Below are 16,501 nucleotides of genomic sequence, written 5' to 3'. Positions count from 1 at the left end.
TCTTCTGCCTCAGGGATCATGATGGATCTTTCTACTTCTACCAGTTTGTGTCAGATCTACAAACAAAAGTGGCATTTCCGGGCGAGGCAATTCTTCACTGTGAAGGACTGTCCTGCACAGTTTAAGATGCTTAGCATTCCTGGTTACCAGGAACGAAATACCAGTAGGAGCCCCACCTCCATCAGTCACCGTGGTGGCCCAGCTACTCTCTTGGACAACCCAACCACGTAAAATTTATTTCTATAAATCTTCTTATTGTTTTGTTTTGAAAAAAGTACTTTGAAAATTTACTGTACAGTGTTTAACTATACAGTAGTTAAACGTGTTGGCTTCTACACGCTCTTACATCAGTGCAAAACATTTACACAATATTTTTAAAATGTCTGAATTTGTGGTTATATATATCCTCTATATTATTCTAATATGTTGTTTTATCTCTCTCTTATGTCTGCCTCCTGCACACCCCCTGCTGGGGATCGAGCCTGCAACCCGGGCCTGTGCCCTGACCGGGAATCGAACTGCGATCTTCTGGATCCTACGTCGATGCTCAGCCTCTGAGCCACGCCGGCCTGGCGCTCTCTCTCCTTGATCAGAACTGTCAGATATCTTTTAAGAAATAAGCACATTTGCATTGTAATGATCCAGTCTATTGGTTTTTTTCCACTTCATTATTCTGCTTTTGTTTTTCCTTTAACTGAGGTGTACCATGCATACCATTAAGTATGTGAAGTATACGATCTGCTTTTATCTTATTAATTACTCTCTGCTACTTTCTCTTGGTTAAGGTTTAGTCTTTCTTGTTTTTTAACAAATACATTTAAGGGTATAAACTTTCCTCTGAGTATCATTTTGGCAAAATGTTATCAGTCTTTACATGAAGTGTTTCCCCAACCAATAGTTTCTAAGTAGGAAAAAAACAAACCATAGGCAACTCGTAGACAAAATATATAACACTAATCGACAAGATACTCAATTTCACTAATGATGCAAATACCAATTTCAAAAGACACTTTCCTTGCTTATGTTGAAACCCATCCAAGGAATCACGTGCTGGCGAAGGTCTGGGGGGAAAGTGCTCGCTCAACACTGAAGGGAGGTACTGCAGCTCTGCCAACAGGTGCAGACGTGCACCTACTCTGACCGGCCAATCCGCTTTCTACCAGTGTCTTGTAAGAAATGGTCTTATGCCCGGCCGGCCTGGCTCAGCGGTGGAGCATTGACCTAGGATCCAGGTGATCGGGGTTCGATTCCCGGTCAGGGCACATGCCCGGGTTGCAGGCTCGATGCCCAGTCACGGGTGTGCAGGAGGCAGCTGATCAATGGCTCTCTCATCATTAATGTTTCCATCTCTCTCCCTCTCCTCTCTCTGAAATCAATATATATTAAAAAAAAGAAAAAAAAGAAATACTCTTACAAGCACATAAGCATATGTGTACGGAACGTCCACAGCAGCATAACTCATGACAGAGAAATACTGGAGGCAACTGAAACATCCCCCGATGGAGAACAGAAAAATGAGTCATGGGATGTTATTTAACAACCATTAAAAAGAATAAGGTAGATTTTTAAGATCTAAGAAAAAACTGTAGCCATAATCTATAGATAAGGTAAAAAAGCACAAACATCCAAATTAGCAAAACCATTTGTAAAATGATCCCATTTCAGGTTAAAAATAAACAACAATCTCACACAGTCCCTTTTGTGTAAAGGTGGCAAATGGCCTGGAGCACACACCGTGGTCGCCTCTGGCAACTGTGAGCAGCAGAGGGAGGAGAACCTGAGCATCTTATTTGTATTCACTTCTGTATTTGGTCAATGTTTTCCCCAGTGTGCTAATACAAATGTAATTTAAAATTTAAATTTTAAAATGTAATTTAAAAAAATCTGCCCTGGCCCATGTGGCTCGGTGGTTAGTGTCAGCCCTCACACCAAAGGGTTGCAAGTTCGATTCCCGGTCAAGGGCACATACCTGGGTTGCAGGTTTGATCCCCAGCCCGCCAGGCTCATGAGGGAGGCAACCAATCGATGTGTCTCTGTCACATCAATGTTTCTCTCTCTTTCTCTCCCTCTCTCTCTGCCTCCCTCCCTTCCTCCTCCCTCCCCTTTCTACTCTCTAAAAGTCAGTGGAAAAATATCCTCAGGTGAGGGTTAACAAAACAAAACAAAATAACAAAATAAAAATCTCCCATCCCACCCCTTACATTGTAATTTCTTGAACTATACAGTAAGGAGGTCTGAAAGCCCTGGTAGTCTCATTAATATGGCCTTTTGAAAACTGATAAATTAATTCATAAGAGCTTCCTAAGATCATGACATTAGTGGAAAATGATTTGCCTCCCTTTTACCAACCCTGGCGGGCATTCCTTCCAGGCTACTGAGAAGCTGGCAGAGTCTGATTTCATATTTAATGTCACAACTCCTTTGTCTGGAAGCTGTTTGAGTGATCCCAGCAGCCAGCCTGGAGGCAGGCACCCCCGCCCCCACCCTGTGGCTGTTAACTCCGCTGCCCGGGCCACCCACTCTCACTGTTAGCCAGCACTGCAGAGCTGGAAGAGGCACAGCACAGGAGGCCTAGAGGTGAGGCTGATGTTCTCCTTGGCAGTGAGCTCCCCCCTTAATTTGGAGCTTTTCATCTAGGGAAAGGAAATCCCTACCAAGGGCACCTGGCAGCCAAGCAGACTGGCCCCATCTATAAAGTTCACAGACTTTCCCTTGTTCTTCCTTCCAAAGGTTGGGCCCACTATCCTGTTGGAGTTCCAGACCAAGCCTTTGAGAGAGAAAGAATTGGAACCCTCTTCCTCCATGGTGCTGATTCTTCCCTTGCCTAGAACTACTTTCAAACAGAGCATTAAATTAACTACTTGCTCTCTATTAATTTCAGTATGGCTTTATAATTAAATGATCAGCAAAGGCATCGGGGCTGGACTCCACTCTCTGTTTTAATTAAAAATCTACCACAGGACTGGAAGACTCAATACATGAAGATATCAATTCTTCCCAAAGTGCTCTATAGATTCAACACAATCTCAAAAGACATTCCAGCAGGACTTTTTGTAGAAATCAACAAGTGGATTCTAACTTTTTGAATGGAAAGATCCAGGAACTAGAATATCTAAAATAATTTTGAGGAAGAACAAAATGGCAAAAAATCTCCACCCACACCTCACACCATATACAAAAATTAACTCAAAATGAATCATAGACCTAAATGTAATACCTAAAGCTATAAAATTTCTAGAAAAATATTTGTTACCTTATCCATTTAAAAAAGATTAAAATTATTAAACTTCATCAAAATTAAGAAACCCTGCTCTTCAAAAGACACTGCTCAGGGAATAAAAAGATAAATCAGCCTTGGTCAGTGTGCCTTAGTGGTTGGAGCATTGGCCCACGCACTGAAGGGTCGTGGGTTCGATTCCCGGTCAAGGGCACATACCAGGGTTGCACTTTGATCCCCGGCTCTGGTCGGGCCACATGCAGGAGGCAACCAATCCATGGGTCTCTCTCACAGTGATGTTTCTCTCTCTCCCCCCCCAACTTCCCTCCCTCCTTCCCTCCCTCTCTCTCTTAAAAAAAATCAATGGAAAAAATATCCTTGGGTGACGACTAAAAAAAAGATAAATCACAGACCAGGAGAAAATCATAGAACTGATAAAGGACTTTTGTCCAAAACATATATAAAAAGCACTTACAACTCAAACAACCCAAGTTTTTAAAATGAGCGAAAGATATAAACAGACACTTTTTTAGGTATAAGGATGGTAAATAATTACATTAATACTCAAAGTCATTGGTCTTTAGGGCAACGCAAATTAAATTCACAATGAAATACCACAATACACCTATTGGAATGGTTAATTTTAAAACCTGACAATATTAAGCACCAGGGAGGATATATAACATCTGCTGATGGGAATGCAAAATGGTACAACCACTCTGGAAATGGTTTGACAATTTCTTATAAACTTAAACATATATTTACCTAGGACCCAGTCATCCCATTGCTACTGGTTACCCAAGAGAAATAAAACCTATGTTAACACAAAAATCTGTATGCAAATGTTCATAATAGCTTTCTTTGTAATTTCCCCAAACTGTAAATGAAGCAAATGTCTCTCAACTAGAGACTGGATAAACTGTGGTACATCCATACAAAGGAATACTACTCAGCAATGAAAAGGCACAAATTACTGACATATGCAACAACATGGATGAGTGCTGCTAAGTGAAAGGGACCAGACTCAAAGGGTTTATACTGTGTGACTCCACTTATGTAACATTCTAGAAAAGGCAAAATTATTGGGACAGACATCAGAGCAGTGACTGCCAGGCGTAAGAAAACGGTGCAGGAGTGACTACAAAGGGGCACAGAGAATTTTTTTGCTGTGATGAAGCTGTTCTTTATCTTGATTATGTTAGCAGTTATATGACTATATTTGTCAAAACTTACAGAACTATACACAAAAGGGTGAATTTTACTGTATCTAAATGATAATCTTTTTTTAAAAAAAAAGCTCCAAATGGAAACCAGAAAACAAAACAAAGCAAAATTTAAAAGCCCACAAAGTTCCTGCATACCAGAGAGAAACCTTTTAAAGAGGACCTTTAAAGTTAAGATCCACAAGGTCATCCACATAGGCACACACTCTCTTTGCCTCCCTGACCTTCTGACAGGTCTCACAAAGGGTGGTTCAAAAGAAACCCTCGCATCCCCCACTTACCTGAACCATGGGCTGTCTTAGGAATGGAAGGAGGCACAGAAAACATCCTTGAAGGGCCTCGTCCCTGCAAGCTACAGGGAGTAGAGGAGAGGCCACAGAGGTCCCTCACACTGCGGCAGAAAGTGCCCTGCCCTTCCTGTTCTTCCTCGGGAGAGGTCACAGGACCTCTGTCCGCAGGGCGCACTCACCTCTGTGGTGACTGCGTTTACAGGCGTGGCTGGATCCTGTCCCACAGCGCTCACTCCCTCACAGAGGAAGCTGAATTTGCAGCGGCAATGAAAGTAGGCCAAGGCGACAGAGCACTCTAGTTACCTGGTGGCAGCCAATCACTGCCCCTCCCCAGGAGCGCCTCACTCTGAGGTCAATACTCAAAGCAGAGTCTGTACCATCAGCCTGGACCCAAAGGGACTGACTTGTGGGCTCGTTTTCCTGCAGCGTTAACTTGAGGGTTTATGGCTTGAGACCCCAAATCCATCTCTGCCACAACACTGGCAGCCTCTCCATCTCTGTGCACACCAGGCCTGACCTAACCTTTCCCTTGCTTGTGTGTAGAAAGGTGGCAAGAGAATCCAACCCGAGAACGAAAGGCCACCAGGCTGCCAGGAACACCATCATCTCCTTCCACCCAGCATCACAAACTGTACAGATGCTTTCAGAGCTGTTTCTGCCGGGGGTGGGGGTGGGGGTGGGGGGGGTGTACCTTTTGTCTTTCCGTCCACTGCAGCCAGCTTCTTTGTTTCTGCTGTTAACAACAGCTCGTAAGGATGCTCCTCCTCCTCCCTGGCTGAGCTCCCCTGAACCCGGCCTCTCACGCAGACCTAAGAGGGAAAATGAGACAGGCCAGTCAGCCAGGACACGTGAACAGGGAAACTGAGGCAGACGGCTGAATAAACTGGAGAGCAATTTACAGCTAGGTGCAGGTCACCTCCTTAGAGATAACATCTAGGCCTCAGCTGTGTTTTGGCTCCAGGCCCAGGAAAGCAGCAAAACCAGGTGGGTGATACCAGGACCAGCACCAGGACTAATGACTCCTTGCCTTGGCACTGACCAATCAGTGGAGACCACAATCCCGAAAGGGCACACCTAAAAAACTGATGAATGTTCTGCTGAAACCCACCTTGAGACCTCCCCTAAGAATTCCACCTGGAAGAAAGAGATAAAAGCCTAAAGACAAAGGACCCAGTATGTTTTCCCTGTGCCCAGAGCTCGCCTGCACCTTTTTCCTCCCCCACAGGCTTGCATCTCCTAAACTCTAAGGGACCCCGCAAGGCTTGCAACCAGGGCAGCAATGGGCAGTGGCAGCTCGGCCCCGGCAAACCCGCTGAACCTGTCCCCAAGGCCCCCTTTTCTCTTTTTTCTTTTCTTTTTTTAAAAAAATATATCTTTATTGATTTCAGAGAGAGGAAGGGAGAGGGAGAGAAAGAGAGAAACATCAATGATGAGAGAGAATCACTGATCGGCTGCCGCCTGCACGCCCCCCACTGGGGATCGAGCCCACAATCTGGGCATGTGCCCTGACTGGGAATTGAACCTCGATCTCCTGGATCATAGGTCGACGCTCAACCGCTGAGCCACGCCCGGCCAGGCTTCTCTGACTCCTTAATGAGCCAAAGCAGCCCAGCCTAGGCTCATTTCCCCAGATCTTTCTGGATGTCACTGTCCCCAGGTTTAATAAACATCCTCCAAAATTCACCTGGGCTCGTGCTGTGAAATTTTTCCTGCACGAAGTCAAGAACCCACACACTACCCGCTGGCCCTAGGCAGACCCGCTCAGGGCCAGGTCCCCTTTCCAGCAACAAAAACACCACAGGACTTTTCATGCAAGTGGCTATAACCCAAAAGGGTTACGTTGGACAAGTCTGAGACTACTGGTTCCTCTGTCACCTGAGAGGGGGGGAGGAAGGGAAGAGAAGGAAATAATGCAAGTGCCCCCGGGATCACAACTGCCTCCGTGGACATGCACCGGGCCCCACGTGGCGATGGCTCTGATTAAAGCGCTCCCTTTTCCTTACCTTATTTTACCCTTCAAAAAGGGTAAAACAAAATCCAAGGTCTCCCTCCCCTTGCCTCTCCCATCGCCACCGTGTCCTGCATGATCTCTTTTCTGTGGATATGCCACCCTGCAGCGGAGCGGTGCACAAAGGCGTCCTACTCCGTGTCTCTCTCCTGATACGCACGAGGCCCACCCAGGCTGGAGGACCGACAGGCACTAGAAACAAAGTGCTCGGTGAGTCCTCTATTTCTGTGAGCCTTTCTTCACAGGCCCTGGGGTGCTAAGGAAGGATTTCCCAAAGCCCGCTCCTACCACATTTATGACAATACATTTTAAGTTAATTCCACCCCCTTGTTCTGAACGCAGTCGAGTGGCGAGGCAGTATGCACTTCAGTACAGAAAAGGCAGCTCTGTCGGCTGAGAAAGCCCTGGCCCAGGCAGCCAGGGGTCTCTGACGAAGGAACTGGCTCAAAGCTGGCTCCTACACCTGCCAACTAATTGGGTCAGCCAAGGGCCTGGTGGCCACAGTTGTGGAGCCAGAGCAGCTGAGCTCGAACCAAGCCACAAACACCAGGATTAGTGCTACGGCCACCCCGAGAGAGAGAGAAGGGAGACCCTTGCGTCAGAGGGTAATTCTGGCTCATCTGTCCTAAGAATAAAACTGTTTCACAGGCAAAGTAAGAACAATCACACACCAGCTATTAGGAGAGCAAACCAAAGCACAAAGTCTCCCGAGCAAGCAGTTTCTCTTGGACGAGTATATATTGTGAATGAGGGTGCATTCCCAGTCCACCTTACACACGGCTCCTTATGAACGGGATTCTTTGGCCCACACAGAAACCTCCTCCTTCACTGACTTGTCACACAGCTCACTGACACAAATCGGGTTGTGATTCATCACAGGTTTGCTTCTTGGAGGCACAGCTCACCCAGAGGAGACAGCAAGGATACTCGAAGCCTCAGATGAAACGAGAGCCTGCGCTCCAGTTTGTTAACAAGGCTGCCACTCCAAAGGCTGAATGAGAGCCTCCGTCCAAAATTCTGCGCATCCCAGCAGGAACCTCCACTTACTGGAAGCCGCCTGGGAGCTAAAAGCTATTTCATTACAACGAGCCATTTGCCCATATTACTTATTCCTTTGCCTCTTCCTAGGAACACAATTAAGGGAACAAAGAGGGGCCATTAAGCAGTTCATTCAGCGTCAACTTAATACCACAGGCTTTGCAGACAGGAACCTGTGTCCTGCAGGTTTACACACCCAAGGCTTTCACCTAGGCAGAGCCCTGGAAGCCTGATTCAGCCTGTCCTGCCACAGCATCGGCTCTCGTGTAGCCCCGGGCACGCCTCTGAGAGGGCCGACAGCTTGGACGCCAGGCCCATCACAGCCTTCCTTCCCGCAGGACCGGACTGCTGACTTCCACCTGGAAATCAGACCTGAGTTCACTCCGCGCCTGGCTTTGTGCACGACACCTGGGGGCAGAGAATCAGCAAATGTCAGAGCTGGAAGGGGCCCAAACCGTTAAGTCTCAGCTAGAGAGTACCTAGTTCCAGCTCTTTCATTCTGCAGATGACAAAACCCAGTTCCCAGAGAGGTCTAGGGACTGGCCAAGGTTCCACAGAGAGCTCCCAGCAGAGCCAGGGCCATAAAATTCATTTCCTGATTCTGGACCAAGCTGGCCTCACTTTTTTCTTTTCTGGGAGGTACAATTTCTCCATCCAATTTAGAACTCTTTCCCTCCAGATATCTGAGAGTCCCCCACTCATACCCAGACAACTCTCAGGGTGATATTTTTGCTTCGTCCTGACCTCTGCCAGCTATGGGATTAAAATCTCACAATAAAGCAATAAACTGCTTTACTCTGAGCTTCCTAGCTCCCACTCGGGAAGCCCTGTGTCAGAGTGAATGCAGCAATAACAGATTTTCAACCCAAAGGATTCTGCTCTTTACAAAATTACTAATCTTTTTTCCCTTCTTCCAGGGCTGGCAATAAATCAAAGCACCCCCCCGCCCCCCCCCCATTCTCCACTATATGAAAAGCAACATTTTTGCTGCAGAGAAAAGCTACTACCACCAAACTGTGACAATGGAATGGCCAGTTGGGGTGTGGGCAGCTTTCTGGGAAGAGACACCACAGCAGCTGCAACTTCCCATGAACATTTGGCACATCTGAGCACAGGATGGTGCACGGTCAGCCGGGTGCAGCTGGAAGCCCACCTGGTGGGGCAAAAACATCTACAGAGCCTGTGTGCATATACACGTGTACGTGTTTAAATGACCAGTTTCATGATCTGCTCATTGCTCTGATAAGCTCTCCTGGAGCCAGGTATACTCAGCTTCCTTAAAGGCTTCCACAGGTCACCTGACAATGACAAGCCTCAGGAACAGGACACAAACACTGGAGTAGACTGCTGGCCAAATACAAAAGTCTAAACTTGGATGAAGTCACTGGCTCCTAGGAGATAAGGTTTAGGGTAGTAAAGCTTTGAGTATAAGAAATAAAATGGTGAAGACTAGAGTAAAACAACAAAAAAAGTCCACTTTTGGGGAAGACACTCATTCAGACCACAGCAAGCAGAAACTGCCTTGATGATTAAAAGGCCAATGACCCAGACCATATCGTCTCTATATTCATGCACTTATAACCATCACTGAGCAAGCAATGCCAGGGTTCTCACGGTCTTCCGAACACTGACTCTGGTGGTCCAGCTGACCCAACATTCCAGGCTATTCCGAAGCAAGCCCTAGAAGACATCTCTCTGACAGAGTCTCCCATCCAGGAGGGCAATGTGGAGATTTCTCCCCCACCTCTTGACACTGTATTATCACCAAACTGTCTGCTCTACAAAGTCTTGGGGGAAAAGGAAGTGATTATCCGACACTTCTTTAAGAGCCTTGCCCTTATCCTTGGGCATTAAGAATTTTAATTCAAGTCCCTGTTAAAGAGGCAGCATAAGACATTTACAGAGACCCCATCCCCAGCTGAACATGCTCCATATTACCAGGTTTCTTCTTGTAGAAAGGGAGGGATGAGGCAAACCTCTACATGAGAACATGCAGGGACTGGCTGCACGTACGTGCATCTGCTCCAATGTACCATCACCCTAGAGGCTACGACGACAGAGACCCCTTAAGCTGAGACATGATAATTAGCATTTTGTAATTAAGGGATAGAAAGAAATAAGGACAGAGTTTGTATGTAGTATAGAAATCGTCTCCTATCTCCTACAATGACTTACATTCTTAAAAGGGATTCCTTGCATTTATATGTTTTGTGAAACTAAAGCCATCCTTCTAGTTCTATACATTTATATTAAACAAAAGAACTCATTTCCCTGGATGGTCCATGCTGATACTGTGAAAAAAATTAACATCTACTTCTAGGGATAACGGAATGAGACTTCTTTGACTAGTTTATATTAGCTGATTTTTAAATTAAAGAAAACTAAGGCACTGAATAAACCACAAAATAAACTATTGAAATTATGTAATATTTTAAATAAATACTCAATAAATTCTCTAAATGGTAGGAAGAGTTAAAGGAGCATCTGGAAAATGAAAGCTCAAGGAAAATACAATCTTCTTCATAAGCCTAAGTGAGAAGATTGAACTATTTGCCTCATGATAACATTTCTTTTTTAAAAAGTGACTATTCTTTTAAAATCACCTTCTTTGACTCCCCTCACCTCCCACCCCCACTTCCCTCCTTGGTCACATTCTGTCACATTCTCCATGCTGGTCCTCGTGCAGACTCATGTGAAATGAAGAAGGAAAATGCAAAAACAGAAATAAGCTGTTTGGGGCAAACCAGCAAAGCCTATTCATGCGATGCAGTCCGAGGAACGGTGACTAGAGTACTCTAGATTTTGTATCAAAAGACAGCCCAGGTGCAAAAGCAAAAAGTGTGACCGGTGAGTGCATCTGCGCCAGGACAACATGTGTGCTCGCTCTGCTCAGGGCAGGGAGGGCAGTGGCCGGCCTGTCCGCTAGGGAGCGCCATTAACATTCTGTGCTTAGGACTTCTGAGTAAATCTGAAAGGCCTTGTTCCAGATTACTGAGACACACAATCCAAATGTATTAATCCAGAGAGGTGAAGAGAAAGGAGAAGCGAAGTTGTCCCGAAGGACACACGGATGCACTTTCCAGCAAATCACACTTCAGCAATGGGAACAGGCCCTGACCCTGTACCTCGGGGGCGGGCAGGGGAAAATGCTTCTGGTCCATGCGGTCTTCCTCCTCGTCATCGGGCGGGGGCTTTGCTGGAGGCGGTGGCCGTTCCCTCTGCAGACGAGAAAAGAAGTAGTTCACTGCCTCTTTTTTTAAGTATCTAACTTTTTGGTTTATTCTTACCTTAGCCCTTGGAAATGAAAAGAAGAATGCAAAGCCCTCTCCTGCAAGACCAAAGTCAAGGTCTAGAATCTGTACAGATAAAACGCGGCACACAAACACACTTCAAGTCACATGCGCTTAGCTTTTTGGTGTTTATAGTGGAGATGATAAGCCCCTCTTTCCTGTCCTTGACCACAGTGAGAAATATCAGCACCGGAAACACAGACCTGCCCGGTCGGAACACATCCATCATAAGACTGACGCATGAAACACTAGGAAAATCTAAGCTGGCTTCCAGTAAAAGGAGTCCAAAGAATCAGCTTGTCAAAGAGCTCCAACAAACCAAAGTGCTTAAGGAAGTAATGAGGAAAGTACCAAGGACAGAAGCACCCACTCCTGCTCACACTTGGATGCCATCCCCATTTCTCAGCAGAAGCTCAAACTGGTCTGAGCCTCACCACCCCCTCTCCAAAGATTACTATTGCATATCATTAGCATATGAAAACCCTATCTCACCGCAGTCCATTTAAAGAAATAACACTAGTCAGTTCCCCATCCTAGAGTGGGGCTGGCAAGCCTTTTCTTAAAGGGCCATAGAGTAAATATTTTAGGCGTTGCAGTCAGCGCTGCCACTGTGGTAAAAAAGTAGCCACAGAAAATAGGCAAACCAGTGAGCGTGGCTGTGCTCCTGTTAAACTTTATTCGCAAACAGAGGAAGCTGTTTGTGGACCTAGTTTGCCAGCCCTGCCCTGGAGCAACACTCACTGGAGAGAGGTTAGTGACATCACAGGCAGACACTTTCAGAAACACACGGAGTGGTCCCTGATGAAAGAACAATGAAGAGCGGTTTGTCACTGTGCCCACAACACTTTCAACGTCGTTTCTATTCCAAAGCCTGATCATCAGTGTTCTATGGGGAAGGCAGTGGTAACGTGATCAGGAATTGGCCTGCAGGTTAGTTAGTTCACTGTGCTGCTAGAACAGGAGTATTTAAGTCATGTCAGTGTTGAGTCTGGGAGAGCCTGGGAGAGATCTGCGAGGAAAGATGGTTTTCATGTTTCAGGAGCCGCCAGGGTTGGTCAGCATTTGGCACCCAGCTCTCTGTTAAAACATGCTTCACTGCTAGGTATTACATCTCAACAAGTCAGCCATTTTCAGTCCCTGGAACCAGATGGCACTCAATGGCAACAACTTCGACAGAGGTTTGTACATTCAAACCAAACAAAGCAATTTAGATGAGATTTCCACTGTCTCATTTCCCCACCCTTCTTTGCCCTAGAGGTGCCACCTGGTAAAGGGAGATAGAAAAAGCAGCAGGCTCATAATCTACACCAGTTACCCAACCCTGGAACACAAACAGCCAAGGAAAAACAAGAAGAAACACAACAAAGGCCCTCCTGGAGGGCTTGGCATCTGAAGGAGCCTGTGCAGAAGCGAGCACCAGGGACACAGGCAGGAAAGAGAAGCGTGGTCCTCTTTTCTCTAATGTCAAAGCTTGGCCTGGGGCCTGGAAGTACAGAGCTGATTTATACACACCATCCGCGGTGTTTACAAGACGTAGAACAGTCTGGCAGCCACAGTTAATTACCAAGGGCCAAGGAGGTGGCACAGCCACAACATACTCAAATGAAAATGGCAGAGCACACACACAAAGTGCGTCAGTTTCTACTTAGAAGGACCAAAGGAGGCTGGATTTCCAGAGGAAGATGGAACAAAGAGACTAAATGAGTGGCCAAGCCCCACAGGAACTCGGTTATGCCAAGCTTCCTGCAGGAACCCTGTGCTCTTCTTGCCAGGCCTCTAGCTCCCTCTAATGGGCATCACATGTAAGTACCACTGAAAACAAAGCCTTCCTCCAAGGTGGATTTGCTTAATTTGTTTGTTCCTAACAGTGAAAAGAAGTAGAAAAAAACTAGTTCTGTCTACAGAGCCACTATGCTCGAGGAGCTCAGCACGGGCACTTGCTTCACCACATTCCTTGAACACACCCTCTCTGGTGGGCTACCACAAGACTAGCCGGACTTTTCAAACTCCACTCAGAACTGTGGGGTCTGTTCCAGGACAGGGCAAGGAGCCTAACACAAAAGAATACCAAGCAGCATCAGCCCACACCCAAGGCGCACCTGAGAAGCCCAAGCATCACCTGGCAGCATCACCTGGCAGCACCATCTAGCAGCATCACCTGGCAACATCACCTAATAGCATCATCTGGAAGCACCACCTGGCAGCATCACCTAGCAGCACCACCTGGCAGCATCACCTGGCAGCACCACCTGGCAGTACCAGCTGGCAACAGCACCTGGCAACATCACCTAGCAGCACCATCTGGCAACATCACCTTGCAGCACCACCCAGTAGCATCACCTAGCACACCACCTAGTAGCATCACCTAGCAACATCACCCAGCAGCACCTAGCAGCAGCATCTACCAGCACCACCTAGTAGCATCACCTAGCAGCCAAAGGGCCATCCAAATGGTCACCAGCAGATCCAGCCCAAGGGAAAGCCAGCCTCTCCAACAGGAAGAAATAATACACATGTGGAAATACGCCTCAAGGTGGGATTACACTGGGATCCCATTAGAACAATGCCAGTTTAGTAAACGCCCGGGCTCAAAACCTCAAATTACTGTGTCGACAATACAGGAAGGTCCATGGGAACCGAGTCAGCTCAGGTTCGCAGTAAAACCCCAGGAGAAAATGGGGTAAGGCGGCTGGAGAACAGTATCTGAGGCAGAAGCAGAAGCACTCATCAGACAAAGCAGCAGTGAGACAGGAAGAGGGGCCTGAGAAGGAAAAATTCAGGACTGTCCTCATGCTATTACTTCAATGGCTAGAGGGGTTATTTCTGGGAAAACAGAAATGCCACACACTACATGCGCTGTGGGACTGAACCTTGCCGCAGCCCTGCTGATACGGAAATCCACCAGCTCGCACGGTAATTCTGAGGGTGTGGGAGGTGCGCGGGAATGCGGGTGGACAGGAACTCATTTCCACAAGCTCTTCCGCCGCCGGGACTGCTCTCAGAGAAAACACGGACCCAAACACAGAGCAGCATTAAGGCCAAATAGAAACGAAACGCTGTAAGGTGCTCTAAGGCCAAGGAGTAATAAAAAGATGCAAACAGGTTACACTGAAATTGGAAAAACCAAAATTCTACCTCAATGCGGCCTGTGCAGTTTAAGTGCACTGAGCAAGAAATGCCTCACAGAGCCCACAACAGGCCTCTGTGCGAGCTGGCACAAGGGGCACCCCTCTCCCCAGGACTCCAAGAGCCCAGGATGCTGAAGCCCCAGCCACGTACCGGCCTCACTCCAGCAGCTTTCATGCTCGCAGCCTCGGCCTCCTTGCTCACAGAGTCCCGGTCAGATGATCGCCCACTGGCCATGCTGTCCAGCGAGTGGCAGGAGACAGCATTGTATAGCGCCTCGTAGGGCCCCTCCTCTTCAGCATTTGTGTCAAAATCGATGACCAGTTCAGTCACTGCTTTCTCCACGTCACCTGGGGAGGAGGGCAGAGGGCAGGAGGGTCAACAAAAGAGCAGAGTCTGGGATTTGCAAGCTCCACGACAACCTGGAGCCTGTGCAATGCCTGAACTGGCAAACGCTGGTCCAGAGCAGGACAACGAATGAGGGCCTGCTCACGAGCAGAAATAAATAGGCTTCACTGCTCTTCACACCTGAGGAGTGGAGGGATTTTCCTCTACTCAATATGGAAAACCCAGGGATCTCTGGGTTGCTTGCAAAGAGTCAAAACTAACTGTAAAACCACTGAACGCTAAGAGCTGAGGGAACTACTAACTCCGTTCCCAGTAGATTAGAGTCAGAAAAAAAGTGACGGGGAGGAAGGTGCGGACTCCACGGGAAGGCAGACTGAGCGCCTTTAACCCTGTATCCCTGCGCTCCTGAAAAACCCCTTCCCTGCTCAGTGTCTGGCTGTGTTCCGTTTAGCCTTCTTTATTGTGATTTGTGTCTGGGGAAGGTGTCTTTCTTTTAAAAAATTTTTTTTTTTATATCTTTATTGATTTCAGAGAGAGGAAGGGAGGGGGAGAGAGAGAGACAGAAACATCAATGATGAGAGAGTCACTGATCGAGCCCACAACCCAGGCATGTGCCCTGACCAGGAATCGAACCCTGATCGCCTGGATCCTAGGTCGATGCTCAATCTCTGAGCCATGCTTGGCCGTGCCTGGTATTTTGTCTTTCTCACTCATCATACCAAGGACCCAAAAGGCTGAGCAGTAAATCTGAAAAGGTGGATCCTGGCAGTAATGGAGCACCTAGACCACATCTATTGGCCAGGTGATGCATCACCCAGATCTGCACATATACACCTACCAACCACATGACGCTCATTAAACACTTACTATGCTTGCCCAGCCGGTGTGGCTCAGTGGTTGAGCGCCGACCTATGAACCAGGAGGTCAGGGTTTGATTCCTGGTCAGGGCACGTGCCGGGTTTTGGGCTCAATCACCAGTAGGGGGCGCATAGGAGGCAGCCGATCAATGACTCTCTCATCATTGATGTTTCTCTCTCTCTCCCTCTCCCTTCCTCTCTCTGAAATAAAAAACAAACAACATTTACTATGCTCACGAGCCAACTATGCTCAAGACACTAGAGTGTGAGTTAGGAAAAGGTTCCACTAAGATTTGAATTCATCTTGAGATTATCCTGCCTGCTACACATCCTGACCTTACGGAGCAACTGGGGAAGCAGAGAGTGAAATAAAGTAGGAAAGATGGTTTCTGCTGCCAAAGGCCTACGTGGTGTCCAGCACAGCTTCATACAGTCGGGAAAAAAGGACTGTGAATACGCACTTAAGTCCTCCTAACTCCCTGAAATTATTACTTAAATAAAGATTTTCCATTCTGCCAAAGAATGTCCAACTCTTCAAGCTGAGAGCCCCTCCAAAGCAAAGCCGCCTTACCCTGAGACTTCTGGGATATGGCGTCCACACTGGAGATGAGAGGAGGCTGGGGTGTGGGAGTTTTATCCATCTCTTTTGCACTTCTTTTTCCGGTCATGTGATCTACATGGAAAGACAACAACAAAAAGCTGCACCATATACAAACGCCTTGGTCTGGCCAGCGTGTCCTTGGTGCCCCTGAAGGGGAGGTGGACTGATACCTTCAATAAGTGCTGCTATCTGCTGGCTCTTCTGCGAAGGCAGTTCCCGGACAGTGTCTAGGGCAGTCAGTCCACGGTTATCTTTTATGTTGACATCAATTCCTAGAAAGGCAACCAGGTGGACCAGTGGGGTGAGCATTTTCAAGTCAGCCTCAAAGAGGGTCAAATTCCAGGACACCTAATGCTCCCAGCCGCACATCCAACATTTTTCATCCAAAGCATTTAATCCAGCTGTTCATGAACAATTCGCACACTTGCAATCAATCAGTAGAGACATACATACATTGGGTTCAATAGCAGCCAGCAAAGTCCCCTCTGGGGAGGCCAGGAAGA

General features: G+C 47.2%; 1 protein-coding gene across 6 annotated transcripts in view; it reads right to left on the bottom strand.

Annotated features, from left to right (window-relative positions):
- The window catches only part of ANKS1A (ankyrin repeat and sterile alpha motif domain containing 1A), a gene marked incomplete at its 5' end in the record, with an annotated part of 177,108 nt that overhangs the window by 79,895 nt on the left and 80,712 nt on the right, over positions 1 to 16,501 (bottom strand). For all 6 annotated transcript variants that reach the window (XM_081139616.1, XM_081139618.1, XM_081139619.1 and 3 more), the window contains 5 exons: positions 5,422 to 5,539; positions 10,902 to 10,994; positions 14,346 to 14,542; positions 15,969 to 16,070; positions 16,169 to 16,270. In XM_081139616.1, the coding sequence (XP_080995742.1) occupies positions 5,422 to 5,539; positions 10,902 to 10,994; positions 14,346 to 14,542; positions 15,969 to 16,070; positions 16,169 to 16,270 (612 nt within the window). The remainder of the gene's footprint in view (positions 1 to 5,421; positions 5,540 to 10,901; positions 10,995 to 14,345; positions 14,543 to 15,968; positions 16,071 to 16,168; positions 16,271 to 16,501) is intronic.

The sequence above is a fragment of the Miniopterus schreibersii genome, assembly GCF_964146895.1.
Source record: "Miniopterus schreibersii genome assembly, chromosome: 6".
Taxonomy (NCBI): Eukaryota; Metazoa; Chordata; class Mammalia; order Chiroptera; family Miniopteridae; genus Miniopterus; species Miniopterus schreibersii.
The sequence above is the reverse complement of the archived record's forward strand: the minus strand, read 5'-3'. Positions and strand labels throughout refer to the sequence as shown.